Source organism: Eptatretus burgeri, chromosome 17, assembly GCF_056783735.1.
Source record: "Eptatretus burgeri isolate ZD-2024b chromosome 17, Ebu_testis_v1, whole genome shotgun sequence".
NCBI lineage: Eukaryota > Metazoa > Chordata > Myxini > Myxiniformes > Myxinidae > Eptatretus > Eptatretus burgeri.
The window spans coordinates 39,714,151-39,736,497 of NC_140977.1; the positions used below are offsets into that span (position 1 = coordinate 39,714,151).

The following is a 22,347-nucleotide window of genomic DNA, read 5'->3' on the forward strand; positions in this document are numbered from 1 at the left end:
TCCGACAGCGAAGGTCGATGGAGGTTGTGTTTTCACCCCCGTCTGTCTGTCTGTCTGTCTGTCTGGCTGGCTGTTTGGCTGGCTTTGAGCAGAATATCTGAAAAAGTTGTGGACGAGTTATGACAAAATTTGGTGGATGAGTTGGGCAGGTGACAAGAACAAGGTGATTCGATTTTGGTTCAGGTCTGGATTCAGATCCGACTGATCAGTGGATACAAAACATAAACTGTTCATCCTGTATGTGCTCCACCGAGCACCGGTCTCACTAAGTAGATCACTGAGATGGTTCTGGGAGATTATGGGATGGCGCGTCCGTCCATCCGTGCGTCAGTCCGTCCGTGCGTCAGTCAGTCAGTCCCTCAGTCTGTCCGTCCGTCAGTCTGTCTGTCCGTCAGTCTGTCCGGCCGTCAGTCTGTCCGGCTGTCAGTCTGTCCGTCCGTCAGTCTGTCTGGCCGTCAGTCTGTCTGGCCGTCAGTCTGTCTGTCCGTCCGTTCACAAATACGTGAAACTTCTTCTCCGAAACTACACACACAATTCCGATGAAACTTGACCACAACCTTCATCACCCAGGACGTACCAAAGTTTGTTCACAGCATGAATAAAGAAATCCATATGTATTTACCTTTTTCTCCGTTATATATATATATATATATATATATATATATATATATATATATATATATATATATATATATATATATATATATATTTGTAGGTCATCCATGCCTCCTAATGGTTGCCTGGTTATCTAATCCAGCCACTACCAGGTGAGCCCCCAGGGGTATTGCCCCAATTTTTTTTTTATCAGATAAATACATTCCTGCATCCTTTCGAACACTTTTCATTTACCTTAACGAGCACCATGTCCCCTCTTATGACATTTCCTGGTTTTATCGGCAATTACTGTAAAACAGCGATGGGGGAGACATTTTAAAGGCCTGAAGGGTTCACCTTTTCCTTTGTTGGTGTTGCCATGTGTGTCAGGGTTTGTTGGAAATTTCGTTTTGTATAAAATTAACGAAAATAAATCTCGGATATAACGTCGAAATAAGTCGTGTTAAACCTCAGAGTTCGACAAAGTATCGGTTTTTTTCCGTCGCGGAGACGTTATAACTGATAACACGTGGCGAGCCGAGGCGTGACGGAGGCGGGGCGGGGCGTGAACGTGATGGAGGCGGGGCGGGGCGTGGCGTGAACGTGATGGAGGCGGGGCGTGAACGTGATGGAGGCGGGGCGTGAACGTGATGGAGGCGGGGCGGGGCGGGGCGTGAACGTGATGGAGGCGGGGCGGGGCGGGGCGTGAACGTGATGGAGGCGGGGCGTGAACGTGATGGAGGCGGGGCGTGGACGTGACGGAGGCGGGGCGGGGCGTGGACGTGACGGGGGCGGGGCGTGGACGGAGGCGGGGCGTGGACGTGACGGGGGCGGGGCGTGGACGTGACGGGGGCGGGGCGTGGACGGAGGCGGGGCGTTTACGGAGGCGGGCCGTGGACGCGGGGCGTGAACGGAGGCTTAGTGTGCAGGTAACGGAGGCTTCGCGCGCAGGTAACGAAGCATGATGGAGAACAGCTTTACTGCTCTAACTCTACTGCATTGCACGCCATGAACCGAGAAGTCCCAACTTCTGCAGTGACTACAGATTTCCTCTTCTGAATCACAGGTCAAGCTGCGGTGGACGTGGATAGACCCAGCCCAGGTTATGGAAGGTGATCCAAGCTACGGACCGCACGGTCCGTTCAGACTCGTCGATGTTCTCAACGTTCCTGTTCGAGAGGACAAAGACCCATTACCTGGTACGCGGTTCCCTTTTTATCCCGTGCGGTGCAATGTGTACATTCCTGTACCAGGTAAAGGGTGCACGGCACCTCGTGTCACACCTCGTTACATCTTTACGTCATCACCGCACACAATGGAAATGACCTTTTTAAGTTCCCGCGGCCTTCTTACCGACACGTGTCTCGGACATGACTATTCATCAACCCCCCCCCCCCTTGCACGTTTTATCCATCCACAAGTTTTTGAGATATTCTGTTCACGGACAGACGGACATGGGTGAAGACGTAACCTCCATCAGCTTTCGGGGGGGAGGGCGGGGGGAGGCGGAGGTTGTAAAAAAAAATTCTCATATCCAGATCCAGATCTGGATCTTTATTAAAACAGTCATTCCGTGTCATTTCAGCAGGGGGTTGTGGTGACCCCCTCAGATTTTCCTGAAAAAATTCTCAAAGCTACCTTAACATATATGAGGAAAGTTTGCCAAGTTGTAGCTCAAAATTCCAAGTAGTGTCCGAGATCTGTCCCGACAAACACCCTAGGGGTGTTTCATTTCTGGCAGTCACGAGTTGCAGATTTGTATCTGAAGCATTTTTGGAGGGCTCTAAATTCCAGTTTTACAAACAGAGTTCTGAAAATTCACACAAATGGTGTCTATTAGTGAGGCTTTCAGAATCTGACATCAACAATGTTCTCCTTAAAATACTTTTTAAGATAAGTACTCTCAAATGTAGTGATTTGTAACATGCAGTCAAAAAAATTTGAGTTTTCAAATTGCTGCCAACAGTCAGTTTATTCATCATGAACAATTTTGTTGCCTGATTTACATAATCTAGCGACTGGATCATTTACATAAGAAAACTGAAACCTTTTGGAGCAATATCTTGGGTGCTATAGGTGTCTGAACTTTGCTGCAGACTCAATGACACTGAAATTTACCCCGGTTTTACCCAAAGTGTTCACCATGTTGACAGTTACACAGCTCTTTTAAATTTTTGTCACTTAAAGACACATACATAGGCAAACTGTGGTAGAAAATTCAAGAGTTGTTCTCAATCCCTTCTATTTTTAAACGATTTTTATAAAGGCCCACTATTTAAAAAAAAACATGTTTGATGAAACAGGTATAATAAAAGCAATAGGTGTGCTTTTGAAGTGGAAGCCATGCCAAACATTCATAAGTTGGTACCACAATGATCAAATTGTTGTGCTTTTTGGTCAGAACAAGTATGTGGTTACTTTAATTAGGCTCACATTTTTTTAAAAGGATATTTTAGTTTAAGGCCGCCGCCAATCTCAACTACAAATCAAGACACATAATGTGATCATAATAATGTGATCATAATAATCACCATTATAAATATTCATTTGCATTTCTAATTGTTTATATACTTGGTGTACATTGTACGAAAGTCTACATCCATTTGTAAATGTCGGTACAATATCTGATTCAACTTTCTTTTTCATAATTTCATAACAAATTGTTTGGACAAATTAATGTACTTGGATTTATTGTACAAAGTGAACAGTGATTAGTTTTATAATTGCCAGGATATAATAAAATGTAACAATGAGCATTGGCAGTTACTACAGGGCTGTGTATTAGGTTAAAGCCTAAATAAGATAGAGTTGTGCTTCATGCCTAACTTTGGAAATTATTTTGGTACACTTCTTTTAGCTTTACTAAAATGATTTATATATTGTTAGATTCCACTTAAGTCATACTTCCTTACAATATCTTTATTTTTTCTATACGTTTGTTCGTAAAAAAAAATAATTTAAAAAAAAGTAGCTTTTGGGACTGCAAAATCATTAGAAATTGATGCATTTTTTTTGTAAATTACTTCAAAACTTCAAACCCCACATTTATGATATTTTGCATGAATATAAAGGTTTACACAAGCATTTACTTGATATAAAATTTGATGTTTATGTGCAAATTTAATTCTATGATATGAGATTAATAATGTTATAAATACTTATTACTTTTATATCATACAAAATGCACCATTGTACATTGTGCCTTTTTTCATGATTGAGATAAGTGTTAGCATCTCATTTTTAATTGGAAAAATACATTTTTGAGCTAAAGTAAATTAACCACAAAGTTATTCTGACCATGAAACACGACTGCATGCTCATTGTGGTGTCAGCTTCGGAATTCTTGACATGGCTTCCACTTCAAAAGCACACCTATTGCTTTCATTCTACATCTTTCATCGAACATGTTTTTTTTAAATAGTGGGCCTTAATAAAAATCGTTTAAAAATAGAGGGGATTGAGAACAACTCTTGAATTTTCTACCACAGTTTGCCTATGTATGTGTCTTTAAGTGATAGAAATTTTAAAAAGCTGTGTAACTGTCAACATGGTGAACACGGGGTAAAACTGGGGTAAATTTCAGTGTCATTGAGTCTGGAGCAAAGTTCAGACACCTATAGCACCCAAGATATTGCTCCAAAAGGTTTAGTTTCAGTTTGCTTGTGTAAATGATCCAGTCACTAGATTATGTAAATCGGGCAACAAAATTCTTCATGATGAATAAACTGACTGTTGGCAGCAATTTGAAAACTCAAATTTTTTTGACTGCATGTTGCAAATCACTACTTTTGAGAGTACTTATCTTAAAAAGTATTTTAAGTATAACATTTTTGATGTCAGATTCTGAAAACCTCACTAATAGGCACCATTTGTGTGAATTTTTAGAACTTTGTAAAATTCTGGAATTTAGAGCCCTCCAAAAATGCTTCAGATACAAATCTGCAACTCGTGACTGCCAGGATTGAAACACCCCTAGGGTGTTTGTAGGGCCAGATCTCGGACACTACTTGGAATTTTGAGCTATAACTTGGCAAACCTTCCTCATATATGTTAAGGTAGCTTTGAGAATTTTCAGGAAAATCTGAGGGGGTCACCACAGAATTTCATTTTTTTGCCTGATTTGACACGGAATGACCCAAAATTGAATCAATTCATCCTTGTCACACACCCAACCTGTCAACCAGGTTTCATCCAAATCCGTCCATAACGTATTGACATATTGTTGTTGGCCCCATCTCTCAATGGTGACGAATCCATTTTTAAAAATTGTAATAATCGGGTTTGTATCTTCACCAAAATCCAAACAATTTATCCTCGTCACACGCTCAAACTGTCCACCAAATTTTGTCCGAATCCATCCATAACTTTTTGAAATACCCTGCTCACAGACAAACAGACAGACAAGGGTGAATACATAACGTCTGTCCACCTTCAGTGGCAGAGCTAACAAATCACCCCAATCACCTCCTGTGCTAAGATTGTAAACGTGCACAATGAGGGTGCAACAAAACAGATGTGACATCCAGTGATCTGTCTCCATGCTCACAGAGAGGTTAAGGCAAATCATCTGGTAGTGATCTTTATCCTTCCATGTCAAATCCTCCAAAATATTTATTGGGCTTACATTTGACGCTGCTGTTTGGTATGGGGCTTTCTTGAGGTCCCAAGAGCCCTGGTGCGTAAAACAACTGGAGTCATTTCAAAAACATCCTTATTCAGAGAAACCGTCCAGAACACTCTGTCCTCTGTCATACAACTGTCATCGTCAGATTGGTTCAGTGAAATCACTGCACTAACTTCATGGCAGCAGATCGCTTGCCATCAAAACTCATCGCCCACACGTACACCATTTGGAGTTTTTGGTTCTCGCACCTGTCTCCAGGCTTTCATTGCTCGATTGCAAGCTGTTGATTGCATGAAAGTCCTGAACAACTTTCCTCTTTGGTCAAAATTAATAAGGTCATTCCCCACAGCCCACTTGTCGCAAGTCTGGTCTCCAAAAACGGAAAAACTCATTTCTCTGTCGGTGGTTCGAAGCTTAGGACAAATGATGTCATCAGATTGGGGGTCTCGCTGATTGCTCAGAACTTGGTCATTTTGCAATTGTGCGTGTGCGCGTGCATCCGTCTGTCCATCCAGACCATAACTTTTTTTTTTTTTTTTTTACCATTTGAGCTTTTATCATCAAATTTTCAACAAACTTTGATTATGATAATATGGAGAAAGTAATTAAATATTGGGTCAGAATGTGAAATTGCAATGTCATGGTGACTATAAACAGCTCTTATTACCTCCGCCGCAGCACGCCAACTACGAGACGCCTCTTTTTTTAATTTCTAAATCACTTCTGTGTTAGTTTATTTACCATTGAGCTTCAGTGTTTCTCTCCAGGCCGTAACATTTTTACCATTTGAGCATTTGTCATCAAATCTTCAACAAACCGTAATAAGAAAACCAATTGAAGAACCTGGCATTGCCTGGGGAAATTCAATGAATTAAATATGTATTTAAATATTTCTTGTTTGACAAATTGGGGAATGGTGGCTATATCGTTTTGTATGAATTACCAAACTTGGGTGTTGCAAAATGCGCTTGGACCGCTTTCCCTTCTTTTAACTTATTTTTATTACCTCCACCTAAGGTGAAGGAGGTTATGTTTTCACCCCTTTCTATTTGTTTGTTTGTTTGTGTGCAGGATATCTCAAAAAGTTGTGCACGGATCCGGATGAAATTTTGTGGACATGTTCGGTGTGTGACAAGGACGAACTGATTCGATTTTGGTGAAGATCCGGATTCGGATCCGGATACTAGAATTTTTTAAGTGATTCTTCGCCATTGAGAGAGAGAGGGCCAAAAACGATATTTAGCACGATATCTCAACAAGTTGTGGACGGATTCGTATGAAACTTGGTGGACAGGTTGGGTCTGCCACAATGAAGAATTGGTTAGATTTTGGTGAAGATCTGAATCCGGATCTGGATACGAGAATTATTTAATTTTTTATGTGATTCTTCAACATTAAGAGATAAGGACAAAAACGATGTACTACTGTATTGCATGATATTTCAAAAATGTATTGGGCCCGATATGTTCTCGTGGATCAGACATTGCGTGGTGGAGGTATGCGCTCCACCGAGTGCCCATCTAGTTAGTTATATTTTTTCATGGAGAACACATTAATAAATTGTATAATTTTTAACCTCTGCCATCTTCGAAGATGGATGGAGGTTACTGTTTTCACCCCTTTCTGTTTGTTTGTTTGTTTGTTTGTGTGTTTTTGTGTTTGTTTGTTTGTGTGTTTGTTCGTTTGTTTGTGAACAGTATTACGGAAAAACTCCTCGACGGATTTCAACGAAACTTGGTGGGGGTTTAGGTATGGTCCAAGGGTGATGCCATTAAATTTTGGACTTGGTCCCCCCCCCTCCCAAAAAAATTGTTAGTGAAAAAAAAAATTGTTTTTTTTTGCATTTCTACATGTTTTAAGTGATTTACAACCCCCCCAAAAAATTTTTACCCCCCAAATTTTTTACCCACCCCCCCAAAAAATAGAGAAATTTTTTTTTACATTTCTAAATGTTTTAAGTGATTTCCAACCCCCAAAAAAATTGTTTACCCCCCCCCAAAAAAATTGTTAGAGAAATTTTATACTTTTTGACATTTCTACATGTTTTAAGTGATTTCCAACCCCCCACCCCAAAAAAAAAATTAGAATTTTTTTTTTTTGCATTTCTACATGTTTTAAGTGATTTCCAACCCCTCCAAATAAATTGTTACCCCCCCCCGCAAAAAAAGAATTTTTTTTTTGCATTTCTACATGTTTTGTGATTTACAACCCCCCCAAAAAAAAATTGTTACCCCCAAAAAAGATTTTTAGAGAAATTTTTTTTTGCATTTCTACGTTTTAAGTGATTTCCAACCCCCCCAAAAAAATTGTTAGAGAAAAAAAATTTTTTTGCAACTTTTCAACAAAATTTCGATTTTTTTTTTTTTTTTTTTTTTTGCATTTCTACATTTTTAAGTGATTTCCAACCCCCCCCCCCCTGCAAAAAAAATGTTGGAGAAAAGAACTATAACTCTGTCAGCACTGTTGACATCATATTTAATGAATAAGGTATAAGGTTCACTTGAGTGACCCAGCAGTATTGGCGGCGGAGGTTTTGCACTCTCCCGAGTGCTCCCCCTCGAGTTATTTATGTTTTTAGCTGTTGTTTTCATCAAGTTTAGTTCGAGTATAAAGGGGAAGTAGACAGGCTTTGCATTTTGAGATGTTTTCTTGTTCTATTCTTTATTGATGTCGGTTTCTTTTTCAACATCCTCTGGTGCACAGTTGAGTGCGGTATCGTTCACCATGTATTGATTCAACCGTCATTGCCTCTTCATCCAGTACACTAATGATGAACTGTTTTTCATCAGGTGATGCCTGTCAAGTTCAAATGAAATTGCCCCAAAGTAACGTTCCTCACAACATCCAAGAAGTTATGTGCAATTTATATGTGATGGAAGAATCGTGTGCTGCCCCTCTGGTGGAAGCTAGTGATGGTGCTAAACAAGCCACAAGTAAGCAGATCCTCTTGCCAGAATGTGCACCGCTTTATGGATTGCATTAACAACATTGCTTTGGTGGATGTGGCTGTCACAGCCTTAACATAAATATCATTTTGGTGTCAACCAAAAACTACGGAGGACATTGAGACAATCATAATATGTGGCCTGGTATTACTTTTCGACCAGATCAGACGGGGTAGCCAGATTAGCCTCTCCCAAGTGAAGGTCATTAGTGAACCAGCGGGGTTTTTTAACAGTCCAATAGGGAGCTCATCGTTGATGAGCTCTTGGATACCAATCCTGTCTCCTTATTCCTCTGGGGCACCACCATGCACAGATTAAAACAAATAAATGGATAGCCCTGAAGAGGTTGAGAGCATGCGTTTCTTTATTGTGCTGTTGGGTTATGTAAATGTGAGTTGATTTCATGCGTTGCTAAATATTGAAGCTCATGTAAGAGCGGGATAACGGGGCAAAGACACAAAATGGGGTGAAGGGAAAACAGCCAGACAAGAAATGTACGGACGCATCACAGCACAAGAGGAGGAATTGCAGTTGAATGGTGGGAACAGGCGATCTGCAGGAAGATATATATATATATATATATATATATATATATATATATATATATATATATATATATATATATATATATATATATATATATATATATAGACTGCAAAAGTAGGTATACAGTAAGGAGTATACCAGTATAGCATGACTGTATACCTACTTTTGCAGTATATATATATACTGCAAAAGTAGGTATACAGTAAGGAGTATACCAGTATAGCATGACTGTATACCTACTTTTGCAGCTATATATATATATATATATATATATATATATATATATATATATATATATATATAGATATATCTGGTGTATGCTCCCCTTCCATCACTCCTCCCACTTCAAATGACACCACAGCCGACTCCGCTCGTGAGAAGGATGAATGCCTCAATTCTGTGTTTGCTTCCAAATGTTGTGTCCTTCACCCCTCCCTCTCTGTTCCCATCCTTCCCAATGGTACCCAACTGCTCCTGGATTCTGTGTCTTTTGCACCTGAAAAGGGGGAAAAGTTTCTGGCAACCCTCGATTCTGGCTACAACTGGACGAGATGGCATCAGCTCACGCGTCCTAAAAACCTGTTTTGCTGCAATTGCGCTTCCCCTCTCTGTCCTTTTCACCCTGCCATTTACCATAGGTCATCTTCCATCTGCTTGGAAATCGGCCAACATCACACCATTACATAAAAAGGTGCAAAAATGGATCCCCTTAACTACGGACCAATTGGCTTACTTCCAATCGTCAGCAATGTCCTGGAATCCATCATCGCAGTTGACATAAAATCATTCCTTTTCTCCAGCAGCTTCATCTCAGATCATCAATTTGGATTCAGACCTGGTCACTCTACTCTACCTTTGACATGCTGCTGTTTCTCTCCCAACAATGGTGGAGGACCTCAATGTCAGACATCAGATCAGGGCCGTCTCTCTGGACATATCTTGAGCTTTTGATGCAGTCTGGCATCTTGCGTTGCTCTCCAAACTGTCTGCCTATGGAATCCAAGGCCGACTCCATTCTTGGACGACTGACTTCCTCCACCCTCGGAGACAATGTGTGGCTCTCAATGGAACCCTTTCATCTCCTCTCCCTCCCTGTCAAGGCTGGAGTACCCCAAGGCAGTGTTCTCGGCCCTGTATTATTCTTAATCTTCATCAAAGATCTCACTGACTTTCTGGAAAATCCTCTTTATCTATTTTCTGATGACTCCACTCTCTGCCATGACATCTCTCATCCTTCTGACAGACAGGCATCAGCCTCTTCACTCTCCTCAGACTTTGATAAAATCACAAACTGGTCAAACACTTGGAACATGTCTTTCAATCCTTAGAAAACAGACATTCTCTCTCTTTCTCTCTTTTTCTCTTTCTCTCCTTCTCTCTTTCTCCATAAGGACCGTACTGCAAATCCTCCCATCTATTTTCTCACCAACCCTCTCAAAGAGGTTCAGTCACGAAAACTTTTGGGTATCACTCTCATCCATGATCTCTTGGGCAAGCCACAGCTCAAAGTTGGCCTCCAAAGACAGGCACCGACTGGGCGTCCTCCGTGTGGTGCCATTTGAAGTGAGGGAAGAGAAGCATACACCAGAGATGGACTTGACAAGGCACCACCAGGTTCTTGAGAAGGGGGAGATAAGTTTGAAAGCTCATTCTTGGCATATGTTGTTTTCTGGCTCTCCTGAGAGTAGACACACACTTGTGATTTCCCCACGTATACATATTATTGCAATCCTGTTGCAAATCATGGATAGAGGGCAGCGGACTTGAAATCCTGGAGAGAATAGATCGAGACAACAGACTCAGGAAGACGGTTCCACGGGCGAGAGAAGAGTGCGATGAATGCACGGACGTTGTCACTAGGTTTAGAATTGGGAATAAAGTTTAGACTTGGAGACATTTATAATAAAGATACCAATTTGTATGCTGTAAAATATTCCTTCTGGAGTGGCTTTTATTTATTTATTTATTTATTTATTTATTTATTTTGTTCAATGTGCAATTTAATTCCAAATTTATTTATTTTTGCTTCTTTTTCAGACGTCTTGAGAGTACTTCCTGCCACAGTCCCAGCCGACGGTAATTTTCTGCTCAATGTGCTGCCTGTTGCTGTAAATGGAGGTGAACCCAATGACCTGAAATTCCAAACGTTTCAGCATAAAATGCCATCCATCTACCAACAGATGGCCATTGCATCAGCCTCTCACAACTCTACGGCTTCTTATCAGCAATGCACCTCTTACCAACAATGCGCCACTGGAGGCAATTATTCATACGCTTGGCCAATGTCAACTGCATCAATAATGTTGAACGGAGAAATTATCTCCATGAATCCAAGTGCCAGTAATGTAGTGGACAATAGCATGTCAATGTTGAATATGACTCTCTGCCCAAGTCACGACAAACAAGCTCAACATCCCATAAACATGATGTGGAACGGCGTCGGCTGCTTGCAAACCGGAGGATCATGGACCCCAAATGGATTTGTTCCTCTGGTCCTTCAACAAATGCCTGAAATCGTCACTGTCGCTGAAACGGAGCTCACACCAACTCAAAAAAATACATTATCCGAAGTCGAACACGTGAGTCGATCACAAATCCCGACGGAGCATTCACTTCCAGCAGGAGGTTCTCCCACGCACGTGCCCGGCGGAAGCGTTGCCACTAAAAAGGCGGATGCTGGCAGGAATGAAGTCAAACGTTGTGACCTTTCAACCGATACCCTGAAAACAGGTAATCCGTCGGGGTCCATCCAAGAGATTGAATATATTTTGGAAAACGATATGCCACAAGTGATTCCTATGGGATCGCTCAAATCGAATGGACTTTTCCTGATCGGAAACAAAATCATTTGGCTGCTGTTGAACTCGAAGTCTGAGATGTCGAGCATTCCATGCGGAGTGAAAGAAGATGTGTACTTCATCTTGGACGACAGCGAAAATTTCCGCAGAGAGCGCAATGGCCAACGAAGAATCTTCCAGGACGATTTTGAGGCCTGTTCATCGAAAAACTCATTGAAACGGGTCCACTACGTTTACATCCATGGGGGTTTTGAATATGTTGAGTTTAGAAAAAAACAGTTTAACAAAAGTATAGGAGGTAAATCGACGCCCCTTCAACCCCAACCGAATGGAGACCTTTTGGTTCTTGGGCGGTACAGCTGTTTTCTCAAACATCAGAAAATGTTTAAGAAAAGGGTTACATGGATTGAAACATTTCCCAACAAAGTCATCCCCAAGCAATGGGAAATTGCGGTGGCAGAGTACGTTGGTTCTCGCAATCCCCAAAAAGTCATTAAGAAACAGGTTATACTCCCCAAAAAAGCTAAAAGAGGGTGATGGAAATAAAAAAAAATTAAAACTGCAAACATTGTCACCAATCAGTGACATAGACCGCATCGAGAAATCGAATATAAATGTTTCGGATTCCTCCGTCAGCCCGCATCACGGCTGCCTCGCTCAGTTCCTCGTCGTCATCGAACGATTGGCGAGGCAGGTGCGACTTCAAATGTCGAAGCGGTGGAAATCGATTCGGTGATGACTTTTATCGCGTTGCACAAATCTTTAATGTGAATTGTTCCTTTTGACTTGAAATGTTTTTTTTCATTGGTTTGAAAGTTTTAATTTTTTTTTTTTTTTTTTTTTTTTTTGCTATTTTGCATTGTAAAGCCAGATAGATAACTTGGACTGTACTTCAAAAGCTGCTCCGAAATGCACATGCAGACATGTTATGGTATTCACCGAGGACAATTAGTGTTAAGGAAAATGTTGAAGAGGTGCTGTCTATTTATTATGTATGCCTGTGTGGTGGGAATAGTCCCAGGGTAAGATCGAGTAAACCTAAAATTGAGCAAGAAAAAGCAATGGGGGAGAATAAGTGTGATGAGTGCGGCAGTTGCAGTCTAATCGAATGTCGCGTAAGACAGATTACAGCTCATAGATGTATGTCTAAGTTGGACAGCACTGTCTGCTGTTAGGTGGATTGCCCTAAATCTTTCATCACATTTCCGTAGATGACACTCATTCGCAATGTGATGAATAGTCTGATTTGGGTGAGCACAGTCAGGCAGTTGCAGAAAGATGAGGTGAAGGAATGGGTTTGTATCATGTTAATGGTGAGCTATCAAAACTTACCGTCGGTGCAATCAAAATTTCTAACTGCCTTGTGGGGGGCATGTCGGGAGAGAGTGGAACTATGAAAGTTTAAAATGATAAGAGAAATTAAGTGATAATGATCGGGCAAAGAAAGGAAGGTCGGAGAGTGGGGATGGAAGGGGTCGAGATGTGTATAACGGGGTTGAGATTGTGCAAACCTCGAGGCCATCCTGCCAGCCTTGGGGTGAGGTGGGATATATATGTATATAGTTGCTTGCTGTGTTTGTTGAACTGGGTTTATTTCTTTTATTTATTTATTTATTTTATCACATTATTATTCCCTTGGGCTTGGTAGTAATATTTTATTTGCTATCTTTTATTTAACTGTGTTAATATTTCAGCATTTTTACTGCGTGCATATGTTTCATCATGAGAATATTTAATTAATTCGGAGTTAAGATATAGTTTGTATGATTACAGTGGACAATATGGACAGGTTCATGATTAAATTGTCGAGACGGAGCAAGTACAAAACATCGATGAGCGACATCTCACTCGGAGCACCTGCAGTTGGTTTTGGAGACCAAAATGACGTCATAATATTTGCATATGTAATAGGTAGATGGCCCTTTCATATTTTGAAGGACATTGTCGTGGACTGCGTTGAGCTGCATTTTGCATTGCTCGTGTGTTAAGATGACGTCTTATTTGCTCATCCGTCGTCCATCTCAAATATACTGCCCGACGATGGCAGCCACATGGCTTGGATTTCCATGCTTCTCCGATCTTCCAGTCTTCCCTTTATCTTTGCACATAACCCTCTTTGCTTCAGATCGCTGAGCAGTGCCTTCCTTTTCCTCTTTTCTTTCCATTCTTCCATCGAAGACCACTCTCGGAACTCATTCTCCTCTAATACTATTCAGATCTTTGCTTTTGTCTCGTTCTTCCCATCAAACTTCACTCCTGGACAAGCTTCAGTCGTGCCTTACCAGTGTTGTGTGGAGGGGGGGAGGGGGAGGGGGAGGAATCGGTATATTTCTACTTTTTGCCACAAATTTCACTGATTAAACATCTGATGCATTGATAATGGCAAATGGACCCATTTCTCGGCTGTTGTTGTTGTTGTTGTTGTTTTTTTTTGTTGGAATTCTCATTTTAAGTATATTATTAATTTTCTTGGGTTGTTTTACACTTTTGTTTCCCCCCCCCCCCCGACCTCTGCTCTCGTCAACTTTCTTCCTTGGATTTGGTGGCAAAATTGCAATTTAATTTGTGCCATTTGGTGTTGCGACTTGATCAACTTTCTTCCTTTTTATACTTGTGTATATTTTCGATGATCTATTTTCATTTTTATTTTTATTAATTAAAAAGTGCAATAGTTTTTGAAATTTGTGTCCTGTGCTCATTGCTTTGACCACTTTGGTCCACACGCATGCTCTCTATTGTGTTGAAGGAGATTATCAGCACTTTGTTCATCGACTGTTTTAATTCTTCTTCTTTCATTTGCAAAAAAGGCTGTGAGTGACATCATCGGCTGGGGGTGCAGCTGTACCACTGATGCAGTGCCCCCTATCAGTTCGAACAGGAATTGTGTCATTTGTTTTAGGGTGCCGGCAATAGCTCACCTACCGTTTGCAAAGGATATTATGAGATGCTTAATGTCCACCGACTCATGGTGGCAGACGGGATGCCCAGTGTAATGTCCATCCGAGGGACGGCACATGCATTGATGAATTACCCTGCCTGTGCATGCTTCGAGGTCATCTTGCCAGGATTTGTATTGATCACACGTAAATATGATGTGTAACGTAAGTTGTGGAATTCCTTCAACTTCTAGTGAACCTCAAAAAGAATGTTTTGTTTGCGGTGTAGCATGGGTGCAATCCATGGCCGGACTCGGATCTTCCATCCTCGTGCTTCACAGCGGAGAGTTGCATCATGATGCATTGTGCCATTCTCTGGTGGGACATCTCGTGGTGGCTCATCGGCTGTTGATTACGGCACAGTTTTTTTTTTTTTCTTTGTTTCTTTTTTTCGTGAGAGTAAGCTATTACGTGCTGACATCCGAGCCAGGCTCTAAATTCCCACTCTAATGGAGTTGATGCCAGACAGGGGCACACTAGTGCCCCTGTCTGGCATCAACGGCACCGGTGTGCCTCACTGATGTAACCAGTGGGCCACATTCACAATATTGGATCCCGGTCCAACGTTCATTTCCTTGATGATGAAGACAGAATTTGAACTTTGTTGAAAGCTTGACTAAGTTAAAAGATATTCATGAAGGACAATATTTATCATGAACTAGCTAAAGTACCTGGCATTGTCCAGAAAAGTCTATGTATATATATATATATATATATATATATATATATATATATATATATATATATATATATATATATATATATATATATATATATATATATATATATATATAGTTGCGGACTCGAGGATCGCCACGGCAAGCACTCTGGTTCCTCCCGAACAATCGGTCCTGAGGCTGCTGAGCACAGATAACTCCGCACACCGTGGAGGGGGTGGGGGGGGTGTTGCTGGACAACTACAAATGCTTGTTGATACGGCCAATCGTGCAGGGTAACACAACCTCGCGTAATAACTTACGTGTGGACAGCCTTGCCAAGGGGGTCACGTGCCCTCGGTGCGTACTTGCGTTAAACTTAGCGTGCCGGGTGCAGCCGAGCGGAGCTGCCAAGTACACACACACTGGCCGTTGTAACAAAGTATTGGGGTATAACTTGCTGGTTAAGCTAATGTGTGGACCATGCTGGACCAATGAAGGAAAAGACAAAATGGGCCGGGTTCATTTATAACATGAGCAATTTATTACAAGCGAGGGCGAGGAAAGGTCATGTGGCACAGTAAAGGGGTTTAGTCAACAAAATGTACAGCAGGGGACTGCAAGGATTTGTGGGTGCAGCAAAAGAAATGCAATATATACAAAGAGGACACGGAGCAGAATTAACCCGATATCAACTTTGACAATGTTAACTTATATTATACACGTTACAGATGCCATCAGACGCACAGCCGAGGAAATTAGAGATGGCCAGAGAGAGAAGCAGTTGAGGTGTAAGTGACCTCGTTGTACCTGGTGCGGTCGATGGACCTACGCGACCCGATGGACCTACGCGACCCAATCGCCTAGGAGTGGGAAGGAGGGAAGAAAACTGGGGTGTCTACGGCGCGGGAGTGGGAGGTGAGGTGTCTATGGTGCAGTGGGAGGTGAGGTGTCTATGGTGCAGTGGGAGGTGAGGTGTCTATGGTGCAGTGGGAGGTGAGGTGTCTATGGTGCAGTGGGAGGAGAGGTGTCTATGGTGCAGTGGGAGGTGAGGTGTCAATGGTGCAGTGGGAGGAGAGGTGTCTATGGTGCAGTGGGAGGAGAGGTGTCTATGGTGCAGTGGGAGGAGAGGTGTCTATGGTGCAGTGGGAGGAGAGGTGTCTATGGTGCAGTGGGAGGTGAGGTGTCTATGGTGCAGTGGGAGGAGAGGTGTCTATGGTGCAGTGTGATGCAAAAGAGGAAGTGTGAAGAGGTGTGAATTGGAAATGCCCTTTCAGTTTCAGTGATGCGTCCACAGTGGATGAGACAATTAGATGGGAAAGAAAGATGCGTGCGAGATAGCTTAACGGAGTATGTAAGATAGTTTGTAAATGTGTTGTTAATGATGATGATGATGGTGGAAAGCAGTGGGAGCCAAGCACCGATGACCCGACAACCATTCAGGGCTGCCCTCTCAGCTCAGCTTACGGTAGAAGTCCGAATACATTGAGCTCAGGACGGGCTTTGCATTTTCAGATGCTTTCTACTTCCATAATACTATCTAACGAAGGAATGTCAGACCATCTAACAAAGGAATGTCGGACCATCTGACGGATGGAATGTCGGACCATCTGACGGATGGAATGTCGGACCATCTGACGGATGGAATGTCGGACCATCTGACGGATGGAATGTCGGACCATCTGACGGATGGAATGTCGGACCATCTGACGGATGGAATGTCGGACCATCTGACGGATGGAATGTCGGACCATCTGACGGATGGAATGTCGGACCATCTGACGGATGGAATGTCGGACCATCTGACGGATGGAATGTCGGACCATCTGACGGATGGAATGTCGGACCATCTGACGGATGGAATGTCGGACCATCTGACGGATGGAATGTCGGACCATCTGACGGATGGAATGTCGGACCATCTGACGGATGGAATGTCGGACCATCTGACGGATGGAATGTCGGACCATCGGACGGATGGAATGTCGGACCATCGGACGGATGGAATGCCGGACCATCGGACGGATGGAATGCCGGACCATCCGACGGATGGAATGCCGGACCATCCGACGGATGGAATGCCGGACCATCCGACGGATGGAATGCCGGACCATCCGACGGATGGAATGCCGGACCATCCGACGGATGGAATGCCGGACCATCCGACGGATGCAATGCCGGACCAGCCGACGGATGCAATGCCGGACCATCCGACGGATGCAATGCCGGACCAGCCGACGGATGCAATGCCGGACCATCCGACGGATGCAATGCCGGACCAGCCGACGGATGCAATGCCGGACCAGCCGACGGATGGAATGCCGGACCATCCGACGGATGGAATGCCGGACCATCCGACGGATGGAATGCCGGACCATCCGACGGATGGAATGCCGGACCATCCGACGGATGGAATGCCGGACCATCCGACGGATGGAATGCCGGACCATCCGACGGATGGAATGCCGGACCATCCGACGGATGGAATGCCGGACCATCCGACGGATGGAATGTCGGACCATCCGACGGATGGAATGTCGGACCATCCGACGGATGGAATGTCGGACCATCCGACGGATGGAATGTCGGACCATCGGACGGATGGAATGTCGGACCATCGGACGGATGGAATGTCGGACCATCCGACGGATGGAATGTCGGACCATCCGACGGATGGAATGTCGGACCATCCGACGGATGGAATGTCGGACCATCCGACGGATGGAATGTCGGACCATCCGACGGATGGAATGTCGGACCATCCGACGGATGGAATGTCGGACCATCCGACGGATGGAATACCGGACCATCCGACGGATGGAATGCCGGACCATCCGACGGATGGAATGCCGGACCATCCGACGGATGGAATGCCGGACCATCCGACGGATGGAATGCCGGACCATCCGACGGATGGAATGCCGGACCATCCGACGGATGGAATGCCGGACCATCCGACGGATGCAATGCCGGACCAGCCGACGGATGCAATGCCGGACCATCCGACGGATGCAATGCCGGACCAGCCGACGGATGCAATGCCGGACCATCCGACGGATGCAATGCCGGACCATCCGACGGATGGAATGCCGGACCATCCGACGGATGGAATGCCGGACCATCCGACGGATGGAATGCCGGACCATCCGACGGATGGAATGCCGGACCATCCGACGGATGGAATGCCGGACCATCCGACGGATGGAATGCCGGACCATCCGACGGATGGAATGCCGGACCATCCGACGGATGGAATGCCGGACCATCCGACGGATGGAATGCCGGACCATCCGACGGATGGAATGTCGGACCATCCGACGGATGGAATGTCGGACCATCCGACGGATGGAATGTCGGACCATCCGACGGATGGAATGCCGGACCATCCGACGGATGCAATGCCGGACCAGCCGACGGATGCAATGCCGGACCATCCGACGGATGCAATGCCGGACCAGCCGACGGATGCAATGCCGGACCATCCGACGGATGCAATGCCGGACCAGCCGACGGATGGAATGCCGGACCATCCGACGGATGGAATGCCGGACCATCCGACGGATGGAATGCCGGACCATCCGACGGATGGAATGCCGGACCATCCGACGGATGGAATGCCGGACCATCCGACGGATGGAATGCCGGACCATCCGACGGATGGAATGCCGGACCATCCGACGGATGGAATGCCGGACCATCCGACGGATGGAATGCCGGACCATCCGACGGATGGAATGCCGGACCATCCGACGGATGGAATGTCGGACCATCCGACGGATGGAATGTCGGACCATCCGACGAATGAAAAGGCATGATGGGCCAAACGACCTTTTATGTATAACGTTTCACTCCAAATCCGTCTGATCTCAGAAGATAAGCAGGTTCGAGTCAGATGCCGAATTGCCAGGTTACACGTGGTGATCGCGACTTTTATCGGTTGGAAAATAAGTTTTAATGTGCACTTTGCAAAATGTATCGTTGACGTTGAAGAGTCAAGCAGCCGTAAGTTGGGGAGCAGTTTGAACATCCAATCAAGTTGTTCGCATTCCTTGTGTGCAAACTTTGACTTAAAGGATTTAAAATTTAAACAGAACATCGTTATACGACATAAAAATTAACCATACATTTCGAAGAAGAAAAAAAAACAATCGTTCGACCAGTTATAAATTAATAGACGTTAAAAAAAAATTTTTTTTGAAAAGGAAAGAATAACAACGAATGAGTCGGGATATGTGTTCGTCGTTCGGTGCGCGGGAGTTTTCTCTCAGCGCCCTCCGCTCGTGCAGAAGGAAGAGTGAAGAGAAATGTTTTTAGTAACTCTTCACTGGCGCACGTTCAGCGGTCGTCGTCCTTCTCTGTATTTGTCACGACGAGAAGGTTTGAGTGAAATTCGCAGCGAATTTCTTGGCTAAAGTGCGCTTCCTGCACTAGGCCGCAAACCGGCGGCCTCTGATTGGCTGTGAGGCGTCGTATCGGTGAAGACTCTGATTGGCTGTGAGTCGTCGTGTCGGTGAAGAAGAAACCCGTATAACAACAGTTCCTCGGTTTTGGAGATACACCGCTCCATCTTTACTTTCGCGTCGAATCATCTGTAAGTTTGTTTGTTTTAAATAATAATTTAAAAAAATAATTTATTTATGCTTTCACTTTCCTTGCTGTTGCTGTTACGTCGTTCATGAGCACTTTATTTTCACGTATTATTTCCGTTTATTAAAGTTAATATTTATTTATTTAACACTAATTGTATACGTTTCGACGATCATTTCAAGCTTTGATCGACCGCGTGTTTCTGCAGTCGTCGATCAATCTGAAATTGCCGCATAAATCGATCCGAAAAAGGTTTTTTTTGTGTCAGAAATGGTTTTTCACTTTTCTCCACAACACAGGTCGGTTGGTGAAAACGTCGTGAGGAAGGAAATGTCTCGTCACCTTCACGTGTTCCCTCCAAATCGATGATACTCGAACATTATGTCGTCATTACTTACGTAATGACGACGTAATGGATCGGAAATTTAATGTCCTGTGACTTCGTCTTAGCAATCTGATGATTAACTGAGCTGAGAGAAAAATCCAACACAAAATATATTACACATTTCTATATTTGGGGTTTTCACTTGGATAATTCACCTTGAGGAATAATTCCTTGGTGTAGTAAACCTGGAACGTGGAAAACTTGCAACACACCTGACTTCCTCGACTGCTTCAACTTCCTTGTGAAAGCTGAACTCCCCCTCTTCCTTCTGAAAACTGAGCTCCCCCTCTTCCTTGTGAAAGCTGAGCTCCCCCTCTTCCTTGTGAAAGCTGAGCTCCCCCTCTTCCTTGTGAAAGTTGAGCTCCCTCTCTTCCTTGTGAAAGCTGAGCTCCCCCTCTTCCTTGTGAAAACTGAGCTCCCCCTCTTCCTTGTGAAAGCTCAGCCCCCCACTTCCTTGTTGTCACCTCCAAGGCCTTTGTTTATAGTCTATAGCTTAATGGAGTATTGCTCTCCCTTTTGGATTGGAGCTTCATCATCATAGCTGAACCTCCTTCTTGTGAAATTCCCAAAATCCAAGCATCTTTCTCTCCTTCCCTCCCCTTGCTACTCTCTTCTGCTTGTGAAAGCTCCAAACTCTGTCTGTTCAATCCCACATCAGGGCTCTAAATTGGCAGCATTCACAACCTCAGGTCATCCGTCCATCCTCCATCTCTATTTTCTTTTCTCTCCCCCCATATATTTACCGGTTGCTATGCTTCCTTCTCTCTTCTCCCCCACGACCCATGTTTGCTCACCCCCTTGGTGTATCCTTGTGTTTTCCCACTGCCCAACTGTCAGTGCTTTGTCTTGTACCTTGTGTCACTTTGCTCTTTCATTAGATTTTGCATATTAAATAAACAAAAGCCAATCTTTGCTTTCCCCTTGATTTACCTGACTCTGTTTCCTACATCATCTGAGCCTCCAGCAGCAGCTTGTACAGAGATACATGAAAGATAAGGACAAGAGGGACCATTGCTGTTATTTAAAGAAAAAATAGAGTCAAGGCTCATGGAAGAGCTAGTACACTGAATGGATCAGGATGTAATACGACAAAAGGAACAGCAAAGAGAGGGGGGACACTATCAGCAGAGTTGAAAGCCAAGATAGAGGAAGACTTAGACAAACAATGGATGTGGGGAGGAACGGGGGGGGGGGAGGGTGGGCAGAAAAGGATGCATGGGGTGGACAAGATGGATACAGAAGGAAACTCTCGGGAAAGAAAAACTGGAAATTTGGAAGGATGGTTTATGCTTTAGGGGACAGTGGAGAATGAGGGTAGAACATATTATAGTTTTGGATTGTGGAGTATCTGAGATGGTGGGGAACAACTGTCTTGAAGCCCTTAAGCTGAATATGAGTCGAGGTCGAGCCATCATGCAATTAATTTGGTCTGTAATGAATATGGAATTGTGTTAACGCCCATTTCAGGGTGTTGCAGAACCCATGGAGAGCGAGTCGGACAAAGGTGGAACACTGGGAGCAAGTGATGTTGGAGACCTTACCGTGACCACACGCAAGAAGCGTTCGAGGCTGAAGCAGTTACAGTCGCTTATCCGTAAGCAAGTGGAGTTTTGGATGAGTGATGCAAACCTGCACAAAGACAAGCACCTCAGCGGTTTGATGGGAGAGGACAGTGGTGAGTTATGTGCTTTGTTCAAATGGCGATCATTTTACATTTAAACTTGAGAGATTGTGCAACTCCATGATGAAGTTGACTTTGGCTGGAAAGATAATTTGCTGTTTCAGACAAAATTCAGTGAGAAAACTAGACGGGCACTCTGTGGAGCACATACCTTCACCATGTAATGCCTGATCCACGAAGGCATATCGGGCCCAATACATTTTTGAAATATCATGCTATACAGTACTATATCATTTTTGGCCCCATCTCTCAATGGTGAGGAATCACTTTTAAAATTAAATAATTCTCGTATACAGATTCGGATTTGTATCTTTTCTCAAAATCGAATCAATTCGCCCTTGCGACACACACAACCTGTCCACCAAGTTTCATCCGAATCCGTCCACAACTTTCTGAGATATCGTGATTTTATATAAATATATATAATATCATTTTTGCCTGGTGTTGGCTTAGTGGTTAGGGTGGCGGCTTGGGATCCCAGGGTCCTGAGTTCAAGCCCCGTTGGCTGCTGAATTAACACCAGGGGGTTGACTCAGCCTGTCATCCTTCCGAGGTCGGCGAAATGAGTGCCAGTGTACTGGTCCCGGTGTATGCC

At 43.9% G+C, this 22,347-nt stretch overlaps 3 protein-coding genes across 4 annotated transcripts in view; all 3 read left to right on the forward strand.

The window, feature by feature from the left end:
• The window catches only part of LOC147009835 (interferon-induced transmembrane protein 3-like), a 116,184-nt gene that overhangs the window by 47,230 nt on the left and 46,607 nt on the right, over positions 1–22,347 (forward strand). The gene's annotated exons all lie outside the window — the stretch shown is intronic.
• Positions 1,461–14,169, forward strand: LOC147009838 (uncharacterized). Its single transcript, XM_085861230.1, has 4 exons — positions 1,461–1,545; positions 1,661–1,793; positions 8,008–8,151; positions 10,747–14,169. Exons 2-4 carry the CDS (start codon positions 1,700–1,702, stop codon positions 12,042–12,044), a joined length of 1,536 nt encoding a protein of 511 aa, XP_085717356.1. The 5' UTR covers positions 1,461–1,545; positions 1,661–1,699; the 3' UTR covers positions 12,045–14,169.
• LARP7 (La ribonucleoprotein 7, transcriptional regulator) overlaps positions 19,321–22,347 on the forward strand; it is a 37,468-nt gene continuing 34,441 nt past the window's right edge. The window contains exons 1-2 of one of the 2 annotated variants that reach the window (XM_085862626.1): positions 19,321–19,690; positions 21,539–21,746. In XM_085862626.1, coding sequence (XP_085718752.1) covers positions 21,554–21,746 — 193 coding nt within the window. In that variant the 5' untranslated portion in view covers positions 19,321–19,690; positions 21,539–21,553. Of the gene's footprint in view, positions 19,691–20,329; positions 20,761–21,538; positions 21,747–22,347 lie in introns of those variants that run through there. The other variant, XM_085862627.1, reaches the window with a different exon arrangement.